General features: G+C 38.1%; 1 protein-coding gene across 1 annotated transcript in view; it reads left to right on the top strand.

Annotated features, from left to right (window-relative positions):
• The window catches only part of KIAA1549L (KIAA1549 like), a 78719-nt gene that overhangs the window by 46970 nt on the left and 16119 nt on the right, over window positions 1-15630 (top strand). Inside the window, exons 16-18 of the mRNA XM_088057414.1 lie at window positions 3329-3458; window positions 8359-8706; window positions 15528-15625. Of these exons, the coding sequence (XP_087913540.1) occupies window positions 3329-3458; window positions 8359-8706; window positions 15528-15625 (576 nt within the window). The remainder of the gene's footprint in view (window positions 1-3328; window positions 3459-8358; window positions 8707-15527; window positions 15626-15630) is intronic.

The raw sequence follows: 15630 nt of genomic DNA, 5'->3' as shown, positions 1-15630 counted from the left end.
TAAACTTATTAAATATATAATGTTAAATATATCACCTGCATCCCTGCAGAAGGAGAGAGAACTGCTTCTGATGCACTTTCTGTGAAGACACAGAACACGGAATGAACTTTGCAGATGCTGCAGATGTTTACAAACAAACCAGTTCTGAATTCTGTGCTAAAATTTCCATGCTCAGACCTGGAACTGAATTTGATGTCCTGCAGCACACATGACAATTATTGTCCTTGTTTTCCTAACAAAAATAAGATGGCTAAAATGTTAACACTGCTGGAGGAAAACCTTGAAAAATACTGCAAGGTAAAGTGGGGTTTGGTTATTGATAAACAAATCAATAAAATTGCATTTCTGTAATGAAATAAAATTGCTTTCAAAGAAATCTGGGTAAGCATATAATTGAAAAAAACCCCAAACTTCTGTGTTTTTCTGTTTTGAATCATTGTTACAAAAACTAAAACTTGAAAAATTGCAATTTTTTAAATGATATAATGAAAAACTAAGTCAAAGATTTCAAAGTTTCTAGGAAAAAGGTCCATTCTACTCTTTTCTGTTCTGCATCTGTTCCTCTAACTTCATTCACATTGTTACAGCACTTCCAAAACATATCAGGAAATAGGGATGCAGTTGATTACTCAAGGTTACCTTTATATTTCAGATTAATTTTAAATTGTATTTAAAAGTGATTTACAAACATTGCTGCCAAATGATTTGATTTTTTTCCAGAACAAAGAGCTTTGTGCACTAGGTACCTTTCAGTCTTCAGCACCATAATCCTCATATTTTAAAACATTCCAGATGTGTTCCCAGAAGGCCTTTCCTAACCCATTTGGATGCCAGTTGTTCCTGCTCATACCTCCTTTCTCATTAGTAAAACTCTCTTAAATGAGGCAATTGGCAATCTCTAGGTAATTTTTAAGAGCCTACTGATGATATGCACTATTCTTGGATTTTCTTTAATAGTTTGTAATCAGGTCAAGAATCTTCATGTTTTACAGAGCTGTATATTTGAATCCCTTAGAAAATATACCACAATTGCCTCAACTAAGTGGACCTATTGTAAAACATATGAAATTTTAGAGACCTTTGATGTAAGAAGATGAAGACTGTCAGGTCTGATAACCCTGTTTTCTGGTAATATCACAGTATAATCAGAGAAAGACTACATGGGAAGAAAGAGTTTATTCAGTATTATTTTTGTAGGGGAAACTTATTCCAAAAGCTCCGCTTGTCTTCTGCTTTGGCAGTGCATGTGGGACTTTCAAACACGAGCATGGTGATTTGTGATCAAAGGTCACACAGAAGTTTTTGAAAGTTGCCTTAAAACAAAGTACATGCCTGAGTAATTTATTTAATCAGAAGCGTGAAATTGATTTTTTTTTCCCCCTTACCTTTTATCCTGTCTGATCATGTAAATGTCCTACTTTCTGGATTTCTGCAAACCAGTTTCTGCTGCTCTAATCTGTCAAGGCAAAAAGTGCTGTTAACAAGATCTGGAATAACTGAAGAATTATTTATCAGTGAATTAATTTGGACTGTCTTGTCTGTTCATTTTGTTGATGGTTCTTGAGTTCCAAGTCATGAAGTGACTTGGAACTGTGACTTCAGACATAATAGTGCAACTTGTCTTACTTCACTGTGAGCACTGGCAGGTCCCCTGTGCAAAATAAGCAGCACAGAGACACGTTAGATGACCTGATCTAATTTGAATATTCTGAATGGAGTAATTGCACAAGGCAGAAAAAAAAAAAATAGCTCGGCTAGGCAAAGATAACTTTGTATCAGGCTCTAGCAGTGTAATTACTGTGTTAATAAATGAAGCTGGCATGCCATTATTTCATCTGTTACTGATCTACTTAAGGACCAGTGCTTCTCTGGAGTGTGCACCCAAATGAGTAATGGCCAGATACAGTATGAGAACAACTCATAAACTCTGCTGGTATAGAATTGACCTTCTTAAAATGGAGCATAAAATTCCTGTACCCCCTTTTTGCAAACCCTCCTGCAGACATGTACATGCTGTGCATTCACAGAGGGATGCTGCATTTGTGTTTTTATAATCAGCAACAGGGGCAGAAATGGTTTTGCAGGGGAGATGATCTGGTATTTTGGATATTCAGTTTTATTCTGACTTTCTATGGCCTTTGCTGCCCCTTGGTTTGGAGCAGGCAGCAGTGGAAGCTCAATGCCCAGGGATGAGCAGCACTTTGTCCCAGTGGAGCAGCTGAATCTCAGGAAGCACAGCTCTCTGAGAAAGCTGTGGCCAGTTACCAAACTGCCTATTTAAAACCAGCATCTTGCAAGCAGTGTCCTCCCACTACTGTTTCCTCCTCTTCTCTTTGCTGGGGGTTTGTTTCAGTGGAGTGTTTTTCTGCTTCTCTCTCATTGCTCAGGATCAGCAACCAAAATCTCCACTCCCCATCTGTGTGTGTGGGAGATCCTGTTATATTTTTATTTATTTTTATTTTTATTTTATTTTTATTTTTTATTTATTTTTTATTTATATTTTTAGATTTTATTTTTAGATTTTATTTTTTATTTTTATTTTTTATTTTTATTTTTTATTTTTATTTTTAGATTTTATTTATTTTTCATTTATTTTTATTTTCTATTTTTATTTTTATTTCTATTTCTATTTTTATTTTTATTTTTATATTTTCTGTCTCTTTTTCTCTTTCTCTTTCTCTTTCTCTTTCTCTTTCTCTTTCTCTTTCTTTCTCTTTCTCTTTCTCTTTCTCTCTCTTTCTCTTTCTCTTTCTCTTTCTCTTTTTTCTTTTCTTTTTATTTTTCATTTATTTTTATTTTTCATTTATTTTTCATTTATTTTTATTTTTCATTTATTTTTCATTTATTTTTCATTTATTCTTATTTTTATTTTTATTTATTTTTTATTTTTATTTATTATTTATTATTTTTATTTTATTTTAATTTTTATTTTTATTTTTTATTTTTATTTTATTTTATTTTTTATTTTTATTTTATTTCTCATTTTTATTTTATTTCTCATTTTTATTTTTATAAATTTGAATCATATCAACTGAAGTTAAAAGGGTCCTGATACTTTCTTGGGACATATTTCATCTGATAAGTTGCCACCTACAATGTCTGTGTCTTTTATGTAACTTTTATTTTCCTTAAACCATAAAAAACAATGAATCATCTCTTAATAAGGTTACTGTTTCCTAGCACTTGATATCTATAGGAAGATTATCCTGCAACAAAGTGGCATTTTTATGAACATCGTAATTTTAGAATAAAGGTGAGTATTGACAACTACTGCCTGTCATTAATTGCTTTTTTCATTTTACCGTTTTTCTCATTTCATGTTTTCTAGGCAGCCACTGAAGAGCTCAGTTTACAGGAGCAGGCAGTCCCTGAACAGTCCCAGCCCAGGGGAGACCGAGATGGATCTTCTGGTGACCCGAGAAAGGCCCAGACGTGGCATCCGGAACAGTGGATATGATGTAAGGTTATTGGGTTTGGGCAGTGAAATCTGCTCAGCAAGGTCTTAACTTGCCCCTAAACCCAGGAACTATTGATAAACCACGAGACAGATTGCCTTGAGATGTTCAGTGTTACAGGGGTTTATGTGCACCCAGCATCCTGAAAAAAGCTCAGACTCTTTCATGTATCACTCTACATCATTTTACAGTCTGAAAGGCAAACAAAACGTTTGCCCAAACCCCATTATTTGCCAAAGCATTAAAGCTTGAATTTAGATAGTTCCTCTAAGTGTGTGGCTATTTGACAATGAGCTTTCTTCAGTGCAATTAAAATCCTCTGTTTGTTCTGAAGAACAGCTTGGAGCTGCTCTCTTGATTCAGCAGAATGAACAGAAATCCCAGCTCCTGGGATTTTCAGCTAAATCCCAGTGTTTTGTGGGAATCCCCTGGGGACAGGCATTGTCCTCTTGCTCCCATCAGACCTGGGAGAGTTTTTTCAGGTAAATGTCAAACTCAGCCAGAGGTGATGCTGCTTTATGGTCCAGGGAGCTCATGCAGCCAGCACAAGGCAGGGGAGTTGTCTTGTGCAGCCTGAACAAACCCTGGGTGCAAGCTGATGCTGTGTGAACCCAGAAGGAGAATTAAAAACAGCCCCCAACACCAGGGCAAGGCTGAGTTTTTCAATCCCTTGTCATGTGTATGAACTATTGTAGCTCAGCCCTGAAAATCAGTCCCTAGAGAAGGTCTAAACCATTCTGGAAAACAAGGGAGTTCACATGTGCCCATCCTCCAAACATTGTAGGTGAAAAAGCATTTTTTGGGGAGGGGGGGGGGGGGTTTCATTGTCAGCCCTCTCTCTGCCAGGAATGTGTTTTTAGCAAGGTGAAAGTACCAAAGTTTGGGGGGATGTGTCCAGGAAAGTTTAGACCTTTCACAAAATTCTTCAGGGCTTGTAGTTGTCAGATTTCTGAAATGATTCCCTGCATTTGAACACTTCCCATCAGACTGCAGGAGACATGTGGGGCCCTGTGAGTGGGCACACTGGGACACTGCTTTCTGAGGAATTAGGATGCCAATAATATGCTAATAAAAGCTACTTTTTCACAGGGGATATTTCCCTGGAAATCAATGTTGAAAACGTTCTGGGAGCAGGCACGGCAGCAGATTAAAAAATATATATTTCAATATATTGTGTATGCTATATATAAAGCATATTTTAAAGAAAATTTGTTAAAACCCTTGAAAGTAGATTAATGAGCTTAGGCAGATTCTGAAGTGTCCTCAGAGTAATTATAAACCCTGAGACGTGTGCACATCACAGAAAAAATTGCATTTGCCTTGCCTCTGGCTCTGCAGTCGAGCGACCTATCCCTGGCAGAGTGCTATAGTGATAAGTTACATAAAATCCCTCTGCCCAATGCACTGCAGATTCACTGCAGCTCTGAGTGCATTTCCCATCCGAAAGCACAGAAATGCCACAGGGAAAATGGGACAGGATATTGAAATTTAGCTGCCAAGCCTGAGCCTGCAGCGTGGGCTGGTCCCTCGCTCCCGTTTGAGGCTCCTGGAGCTGTGTCTGACAGGATTTGTCTCCCAGGATACCCAGGGCTGGGCACTGATGGCTGCATTCATGGAATTCATGGATCTCACCAACTAAACACATCTGGAAATGTGACCTCTGAAAAAGGGCTGGTTTGAGTGCTGTGCCCTTTCTGTTTCACCTGGTACCCGTTTTTGACATCTGATTTATCACATTAAATATCCCAGTCTTCCCAGACTGCTGCTAACCTCTTCCTCCCAGCAGCAAGTCCTGCCAGAGAACAGTGAAATTTGCATTTTATAAGCAGTGCCAAATAATTCAGTGTATGAATCAAATAGTTCCTATTGCCTTCATGTCGTGAGACTTTTTTTACCACATAAAAAATTGTGGGGGGAATTTGAGTAGTTGCCAGTACACCCAGGTTATGTGTTGAGGCTTTTCTTCCCAACAATAAAAATGCTTTTCTTTTTAAAGAGAAGAGCTTGAGATCTCCCAGATTCTTTAAGAAAACTCCTTAAGAACTCCTCACTCATGTGCACAACCACAAGGTTTCCTTTCAATAACAAATTTCTAAACGGTTTTCTAAAATACTTCATTCATACTTTTCTAAAAATACTTCATTCTCTATAATTAATTTTTGTGATATTTCTCTGAATCATGGTTCTGTTTCTCAGAGCTAAAAAACTGGTAAAGAAAGGATAAAGATACAATATTTTATATTTCTCCATATGGAATACGTAGCTTTTAATATTATTTTGGAGTGTAGTTTCTATTTGATGTTCTTGGTACATTATTTGCCTTGGTAGTGTCTTTTACAAATGAATTATTATTGAACAGTACCTAACTTTCCATTTGAAATAATCCCAACAGGTTTTGCTATCATCACCTTCAAGTAGGAATTAGAATAAGGAGGCTTTATTAACATACTTATTATTTTCAAAAAGCTCATGAACAACTGTGTGTAGAGTAAATGCCAAAATGAAAGACTCTAGAACCTCTAGACTGCTCTAATGAGATTTATACCAGAACAGAAAATATTTAGGCTGTTTTTGGTGTAAAAGGAAGAAAATGACTTTATTATACATGTCTAAGAGATCAATATACAAAAGAATTCACAGGCATAATTTTGTTGATATAGCTAAATTATGCATCCCAAAGCATTATAGATTAATGTTCAAATAAAGAATTTTACTGATAAAGTTGCAGCAGCAGAATTATTCAAGAGATATAGAAAGTCTGTCTCTCACTGCAGGGTTTTGTTTGCTTTCTTCATGTTCCTTCTATTATACAGTAACTCTGTATGTTTTTATGTAATGGTTGCATTAATGCATAGTGGCCTCTATTTATGAGAGCTACGTGCTCCAGTTGATAGGACAGCAAATGGGATAGGATGAATTGAAATAGATTTTAAAATATGAGGAGAAGAAATGATTATTACTCTCCTCCAAAATCTTCTTGTCAACTTTTATATTGCTAAATCAAAGCTGCCTTAATGTTGGCTGCTGATACGCATCTTGTATACATGGGGTATATTTTAAACATTCTGTAGGGGTCTAATGGCTTCACCAGTGAGTTGCAGTAGAAAATCTGATTTATTTCAGCATTGGGTACTAATAGGTCTATGTGGGATTCCACTCACATTTTTACAGGCATGAGCAAATAGAAGAACCATGGTTATTAATCATCCAGTCAGGACATTATGATTTCAGAGGCTCTTTGGCTGCACTTACACAAACTACCATTGCATTTTATAGTCAGCCTTCTAAAATGTGTCTGATTTTTATTTATTGTAGCAATACAAACAATAGTGGAATAAAAATGCAGCAAGAAAATTAAGGGAAAGTGTTTAGTTGAAGATTTCATACAAAGTTTTTCCATTTAAGATCATTTGGTGCAGTTGCATTCTCCCTTTCTCAATCTGATGTCTGTAAGCCTGAATTTGGTCTTCTGGTTTTGATTTTAGATAATGTACTGTATAACCATGACTATATAAGTTATAGTTAAATTCTAATGTGAAAATGATTAATTTTTATCTCAGTTTTTCTCCATATATACTGCTGTATTTTCATTAAATACAAAATATAGCTATACTTAAAACAGAGAAAACAAATTAGTTTTTTACTTAGTTTTATTATAAGTTTCCAGTAGCAATGTACCTCTTTTCTGAATGGCTGATTACAGAACAAGAAAACTGGTTTGATATTTCCCTCTGAGAAGGAAGAAATATGTATTGTGATTGTCCTATAGCTTGTAAAACTTGGGGGCACAGTCACTTATGTATTCAGGTCTAGAAAAGCACTATTACAGAGGGAAAAAAAAGCCACACTAGGAGCTACAGAACACTGAAATGATCAGGATAGTGCTGGAATTTTTAACAAGAACATCCTGTTGCATTCTTTTATTTATGGCTATTTTAAACACTAGCACAGTTCTAACCACATGCTATATATAGAAGGAGGCACATATCCTATTGCTCATCCCAGTTATCCTGGCATAGTCGATGCATTTTACAGATATTTAAAGAATTATAAGGAATCAGTTGCTGGTTTAAAACATATGTTTTTAGAACTCTGGGCTGTAAATCTGATCTTACAAAATACAGATGAAGTGTGGCTATTCCACTTTCAACTTATTGCAATGTGATGATTGTTCTCTGTCGTGGAGTTGCAGCCAAAAGAAAATCAGGGAGGTGATTTCTGTTCGTACTTATGTGTACAGAAGGAATCACCCTGCGTGTAACCCTCCAAGCTGAGCTGCCCAAGCACTTCTGCTCACTGAGGAGTGTTCTTCATTCCCTATTCCCAGCTTAACCTTGCATAAATACCTGTAACTCCTGTTTGGGGGCTGCCTAAGACCCCTGAGCTGGGCCAGGGTGTTCTCTGCAAGGGGCAGGACAGAATTTGTGTTGTCATTGTTAGGAAGTTCAGAAAAACTCCTAAACTTTAGTTCTTCAGAAATCACAGTGTGAGAGCATGAACAAAGGGATCTCAGTCTCTCTAGCTGTAATAAGCTGTCCCTTGTAAGGGCTCCTTCACAGTGATGGCACTGTTTAGGGAGCCGTACTCTTCCTGGCACAGTTGCACTGCCATTGATACCACAACTAAGACAAGAATTCAAACATTAATTCTAATTGTTTTTAAGTGAGTCATTGACAGTTTAATCTGCTACAGAGTGTCCCTGCTACTTGTCCCAGCGGACAACGTAGACTATAAAAGGCTGTTATTCTCCCCTCCACCATATAATTTCTTTCTGATATTTGTCGTGCATCTGCACCGCCACAATTCCTGATTTGTACGTGTTGCATCTGCGTTGGAGCGCGTTGAAGCTGCACAAACTCTGTCTTGTAAAGCCTTTGACACACACTTTTATTCCTCCCACCAGACCGAGCCTGAAATTATAGAAGAAACAAACGTTGACCGCGTCAACGAGCCGCGGAACTACGGCCGGGCGCGGCAGGCCAAGGGCCACTCGGAGACGTCGACGCTGAGCTCGCAGCCGTCCATCGACGAGGTGCGGCAGCAGATGCACATGCTGCTGGAGGAGGCCTTCAGCCTGGCCTCTGCTGGCCACGGGGGCCAGCCCCGGCAGGACGCCTACGGCTCGGCCCCACACCTGCCCTACAGCGAGGTGGTGACCAGCGCCCCGGGCACCATGAGCCGGCCGCGGGCGGGCGTGCAGTGGGTGCCAACCTACAGGCCAGAAATGTACCAGTACAGCTTGCCAAGGCCCGTAAGTGGAGCTTCTTCTCGCTGCACTGTCATGTCAGAAAGGTGTTTCTATTCTGAGCCACTTTATTTTATTTTATTTTATTTTATTTTATTTTATTTTATTTTATTTTATTTTATTTTATTTTATTTTATTTTTATTTTATTTTATTTTTATTTTATTCTATTTTAATTTAATTTTTATTTTATTCTATATTTTATTTTATTTTATTCTGTTTTATTCTATTTTATTCTATTTTATTCTATTTTATTCTATTTTATTCTATTTTATTCTATTTTATTCTATTTTATTTTATTCTATTCTATATTTTATTTTATTTTATTCTATTTTATTTTATTCTATTTTATTCTATCTTATTATATTCTATCTTATTTTATTCTATTTTATTCTATATTTTGTTCTATATTTTATTCTATTTTATTCTATTTTATTTTATTTTTCTTTTTTCAATTTATTTATTTTTTTTTTTTAGAATAGTCCCATTTATGTGCTGAAAACCAGATGCAGCAGAAAATAACAATGTGTAGGGTGGTGTATATATATATACACATATACATACATTTATATATTTATATATTTATATATTTATATATTTATATATTTATATATAAATATATTTATATATAAATATATTTATATTTATATATACACACATATGTGCTTGCCTATTCACCAACCTAGACTTTGCATTTGGGAGGATGAGTGAGCCACACACGTACACCATGAAGGACACACTTCTGTCTTAGCAGCAAGGTTGTCTTGTCTAAGTTGTACTAAGAGTTAAAAGAATAGGCTGCAGGCTGTTCAGCAGATCCCAAACTTGCTTGCACATCTCCTTCTACTCAGTGAATGCATTCTAGGAAGCAATGTGGTTTTATGGAGTAACTGTGGTGGCATCAGGGAGGGAACACCAACAGTTGTGCATCACTGGAGTGGCTCATCACTGAAGAGCAAACTGAAATGTGGGCTGTTATTGGCACTCTTGCACTTACAGGTGTTGGCTTGAGTCTCTAGAGAAGAAATTCAGTGAAGATTTAATTCCACAGGTCTCTTAGTTGACCTCATAACTCACTTTATCCTTCATTTTCTAACCTCAAGCAGCAGCTAACACGTCCTCACCTCGCAGACGTAACACGTGAATTAGGAACTTAAACCCAAGGGTGGAAATTGTTAATGGAATTTTGTAGGTGACACAAAATCTAGACAGCAGTGACACTGGCACTGTGCACACCCTCATGTGTGAAACTGCCCCTGAATTCCCACATATGGTAATGTGAAACTCAACAATATATTTTCCTTTATGTCAGATACAAGTCTAAACCAAAGGTGATTGCTTTCATATCAGAAATAGCCCATCCAACAATACCACTGTGACAAATTGTTCATTTTAAGGCTTTTTTTTGGTCAGAAATTATTTTTTATAAAAAAAATGTATTTCAAATTGAGTCCCTAACTCTGGCTAGAATAAGAGGATAATGCAGAAAAATGTCCTCAGTTCAAAGTAACCATTACCACGACTTCCTTCCATGACAATAAAAACTACATTAAGGGATGCTGCTTCTGGACTATGCTGAACATAGCTGAAAGCCACTGGCACTGCCTGCAAAGGTTCAGGTTGGTGCTATTTAAATCATGCTAAAGATTATTTCTAGAACTTTGAAATTGGTCTGATGAAATTCATCCAGCATATAACCATATTTTATGGTTAGAATTCGATTAGAAGCTTAAGAGACAGCTAATGGGGAATCAAATTACCTCGACACTTCAAAGCATCTTTCTAAAATGAAATTAAAAATATTATAGGGTGAGAGTTTTTTTAAAAATATAATAGCCATTCTTTTTGTGGTGAATGATTCACTGTTGTCTTTCTAAGACTTATTACTCTCCTGAATCATCTGCCTGTTTGGAACCTTTTGCTTATCTTAAATTCCCTGAAGATAGTTGATTGTCACAGATTAAGAAAGGCACAGGCAGCCATTTGGATAAGGGCTGGTAATTCATTGATTTCTGCATATCAGTTTCATAAATATACACTGTGCTTCAACCACCCCATTTTCTGCTTTGTTCTCATGGGGATGGAGTGTTGGAATTGAAAATATCTCCAACTTTGGGGATGAGAGGTACCTGTGCACTGGGATGTTTGTTACCTCTGTAAACCAAGAATTAGTGATTTTTACCCTTTCATAAAATTCAATTCTTAGCGGCAATTAAAAGTCAGCATCAACAATGCTGTTACAATTCAAAGCACTGAGCATTTTGAAAATGACAATTTCATCCTTGAGAATTCAAGAGAATTTTGTCTGCTTAGATGGAGCAAGTGCAGAGGGGTCCAGAGCCACTCTTTAGTTCTGTGTTTCTTCAGGCATCCTCCAAACTATGGATCTTTTTAATTTTTTGTAATCAAGTCCCGCCATCAAACATTTGTGTATCTCTACAGAGCGTGCACGCATCTCTTTTTTATCCTTTTCCATTTTTTTCTCCCTTTTGAGGCCTCCTGTGTGTTTTTTATTTGTTTGGTTGGGTTTTTCTGTACATGCTGTCATTAAGACCGAAATTTTCTGTAGCTCTTGTGAGCTGTTTGCCAACCTGCCCCGTTGGGTGACCTGTGAAGAGAGGATTCCTCCACATGGGGCTCACGCCTTCTCCTGGCAGAGGAAGCCAGTGAAATGCAAACTCTCCCTGTTGTTCTGGAGCTTCCAAAACCATGATGAGTAATGTTTGGCTGGTGTGCTGTGGCTGGAGGATGGAGCTGGAGAGTTGAACGTGTGCCACCAGCCCGACCGCCAGCTCCGCGCCTTGGTTGGTCGTGTTGTGGCTCTGGCAATTTGCTCAGAGCTGAGACCAGAGAAGAAAACCCTCACCATCACAAGGCTGGGCCAGCTTCCATCTCTCCTCCTCAGTGCTCTGGAAAGAGGAGTGAGAGTAGCAGAGCTCTGGGTGAGACCCAGCGTCACAAACCGATGAGCAGCACTTAAAGCCTGAGTGACTGCTAAAGTATCCCCGTCCTCAGAGCTCCCCTTCATTTAACAGAGGTAAAGTGGGGGTATTTTATCAAAATTCAGCCACTTTTAATAGCAGCTGCTGAGGATAAAACAGGACAGCTATAAATGCAAAGCCAAATCAATAAATTTGTATTATTCCTGGATTGAAATTTAATAATCAAATAAGTTAAATCATTCAATGAGTTAACGAGGACATTGGCCTTTTAATTCCCATGGTGAGGTGTAAGGGGATGGATATTTCTGTAATTAGAAGGCAATGTAGAATACTTTCACCCAAGACCAATCCTTAAGTGGAAGGCTGTAAAAATATTTAAATATTGCAACTAGGGAAATTTAGCCTTAAAAATAACTGCAACATTCCTGCTTTGGCCTATAGTTATTGTGTGCTGGACTATGAGCATGGGCTGAGAGCCCTGGGATTGTTCAGCCTGGAGAAGAGACAGCTCCAGGGGGACCTTAGAGCACCTTCCAGTACCAAAAGGAGCTACAAGAGAGATGGAGAAGAGCTTTTTACAAAGGCATGTAGTGATAGGACAAGCAGGAATGACTTTAAACTGACAGAGGGCAGGGCTAGATTAGGTATGGGCAAGGAATTCTGTACTGTGAGGGTGATGAGGCACTGGAACAGGCTGCCCAAAAAGTTGTGTGTGGAGGTGTTCAAGGCCAGGCTGGAGGGGCTTTGAACAGCCTGGTCTCGTGGAAGGAGCCCCTGTTGCAAGGGGCTTGGGCCCAGATAATCTTTAAGGTCCCTTCTGAACCATTCTGTGATTTTTCTTCTCTGCATCCTGACAGGTGGTACCTGGGGCTGTCATGGGTTGTAGGAGACAATGGTGCAGGTGTCTGCTGGTGGCTGGATTTATCCTGCAGAGGATTTCTTGTCCTTGGCCCAATGTCTGCTAAAATGCACTTCCTACTTTTTAAAATTATTTATTGCTTTGCTCTTTAAATTGTCAGTGTTCTAGCCACAGCAGACTCCTTCATTTGGCATTTCTTACTGAAAGGGTGGCACAGGGTCTGCACTCTGGTACCTGTGCAGTCTGTCCTGGATCTCAGGTGTGATTACTTCTGCCAGTGATTGTTACAGCCTTTGTATTATACCTGTTCTCATTTTTCCAAAAATAGAGTTTGGAACCCATGCAGAATGTTTTCCTTAAGATTTTTCTCTTTTGTTCTTTTTGGGTTTTTGGTTTGCTTGTTTGCTTGAGTTTTTTTTTTTGTTGCTAAAAACCAAGAGATCATTTTAAAAGGATAAATACATTTTGAAGAGTAAAATTAGGCAAATCTGTGGAATCAGCTGGGTTGTGTTTTTTCTTTGTTGTTTTCCTCTCTGACTCGTTTCACAATGGTGAAATGACTTCAATTCTACAATCATGCCTGTTGCCCAAGAACCTAAGGGCTCATAAATATCTTTAACAGGCCTCTGTGGTAAAACTTTGATTTCATTTAGCTTCTGAACAGTTTTTTTTCCATTTATATGCTGCCTGCAGGAGGAAACTAATGCCCCAACCCATTGGAGAAGCTCTAGAAGTTTCACTGGAGTTCCCTCCCACATCCACGTTGGGCTGTGTGGCAGCTCCTGTCCCCTCTGGACAGGCTGTTCCTCAGCTTGGTGTAGCAGATCTTTTTACAGGATTTTTCACTTTAACAGGATTCTCTCTGCCCAGCCATTAGCAAAATATTGCCACTCACTCAAAATTGTTCATCTCCCATGTAAGCAGCAAAATAAAGGCTTAGATTTTCTATTTTACTTTTTCCCCCTGAAATTTCCAGTGCAAGTCGCAGCATATTTGTGAACTGTGATCCCTTAAAATACCTAATACCTCCTTTGATGTCCATATTCCAAAGCACAGCACACAAGAGAAAACCCAAATCTCTCTCTGAGTCTCTGCCTACCCTGCTAAAGAGTGTCTGGAGTCGCTTTCCACTCTGAAATATTATCTCATGTGCTGTTCCTTTAAAACAGGGGGAATGAAAAGGATTTCCTACTTGTCACAAATGCATGCTGAGAGCAAGATATGGGATGAAAGGCTTGTGGAGCCAGAATTCAGTCAGCCTGTGAGGGCACTGCCAGTGTTTGACATGCAGAAGAGGCATTGCAGACCATTTCACACCCAGCACTATCAGGAGAAATATAATTGAGGTTTTCTTTGATGAGAATAACATTTGTTTTTTTCCTTACAGTTCTTTCATTAAAAAAATCAGTGTTTCCAACCCTTGGCTAAGAAATGTAAAAGTGTCTTTCAAGATGGGGTTTTTTTTCCCCTACTCAAATGTAGAAAATCTTTAAATATCATGATAGCATTGTGAAAGTGAATACTAGGAGACTTTGTAGGTGGCATGAAAGAAAAAATTATTTTCAGAGACATGCCTTTGAGGGTTTCTAACCTGCTTTAAAAGGTGAGAGGACAGAGAAAGATGCTGGGTCTATAGTGCTTTTCCCTTGGAGATGCATCAAAAATCAGCTTTATAAGTTACCTTTCCTTTTTGTTGACCTAGTTTTGCAGGTTTTTGAGAATGAAGGTATTTGGAATACAGTCTAAATGTGTAATTTTAAAAGATGATTACTGAAAGACAGTGTTTTCTGATATATAGTGTGGGATTTATATTGCCAAATTCCAACCTGAATGTAGGTGGTAAGTCTGAAATAATCATGTAAATCCTGTAGGGCTCTTTCTCTGGGCAGGAGATGGAGTGTGACTCATCCCATGTGTTTTAATGTGTTTTTAACTTTCACTGCTGTTTGTGGAGGAGCTTCTCTGGCTGAACCAGATACTTCTTGTTTAGAGGGCCAAAGTTCCATCATTGGACTCAATTTTTTTTGGTCAAAATGCCATTGTCTTGATAGTGATCAGCTTTTCCAAAACTTATTTGTTATTGCTCTGATTTTATCTTTATTCCTGTGCATTGCTCCGAAGCATCATCATAAAAACCACAACTGGAAAAAAAACAATCACAAGCAAACAATAAACCAAAAACCAATAGGAAAACAAAACCCCCACCCATGATGTGCTGAAGAAAAGTTTGGTGAAGCATCTAGTGAGATTCCATTCCTCTGTCTCTAAGTGGATTTGGAAAAATGATGGCCTCTATTCTATAAAAAAGGATTTAGGAGGAAAATTCTGTCCTTCATGTCATTTCTTGGGTGCTGTGGGTTTCATGCACATAATTCCTCCTCCTTCACATGTATTGGTGATGAAATTCAGAATTACTGCGGGCAAGCTGCTTAATTTTGTGACTTTGTGGGTTGGGCGTGGTGTTCCTCTGGATCAGTCTGCTTTTTCAGAACTGTTTGAGGCCTTTCTTGCTGTGTTGGAAAGTTACAGAACCTGGGGGTTTTGTGAAGAATTTTCTTTTCATCTCTTGGAGGCTGAAGGGAAGAGGTTGAAACAGAGATTGCTCACAGGCAGCTTCACCGCAGTACACACTGCTCTGAGGATGCTTTCTGAATCTTTGAAATACTTTTTCTCCTGCAGAAAGTGAAAATATTCAGGTCTTTTTCCCATGATCCAAAGCAGCTGTTGAGTCTCACATAATCACAACAGATCTGCTTTGCCAGCAGGTTACAAATGTCACAGAGACAGTGTTGAATATGTTTTATTTTAATTAGACTTCATTTTGTCTCTGAGTTAATTTCCAGGTTTTCTTCCACATTCAAAGCACTGTAAATTCTCAAATAAATACAATTATTGTTGATGCCACAAAAAGTTAGCTTCCTGTTGACTGGCACACAGTGCAAGTACTTAATTTCTGATTTCGTTTTGTTTTTCAATTTGATGGTGTTTTACTGGTGTTACAGAAAATATTTATTCTTCTCTGTTACAGGCTTATAGATTTTCTCAGCTTCCTGAGATGGTAATGGGTTCTCCTCCCCCTCCTGTCCCTCCCAGAACGGGTCCTGTGGCTGTTGCCTCTCTCAGGAGGTATT

The sequence above is a fragment of the Pseudopodoces humilis genome, chromosome 7, assembly GCF_049639895.1.
Source record: "Pseudopodoces humilis isolate 2021_Gansu_Grassland_sample_001 chromosome 7, ASM4963989v1, whole genome shotgun sequence".
Classification (NCBI taxonomy): Eukaryota; Metazoa; Chordata; class Aves; order Passeriformes; family Paridae; genus Pseudopodoces; species Pseudopodoces humilis.
This window is presented reverse-complemented; position numbering and strand designations above follow the sequence as displayed.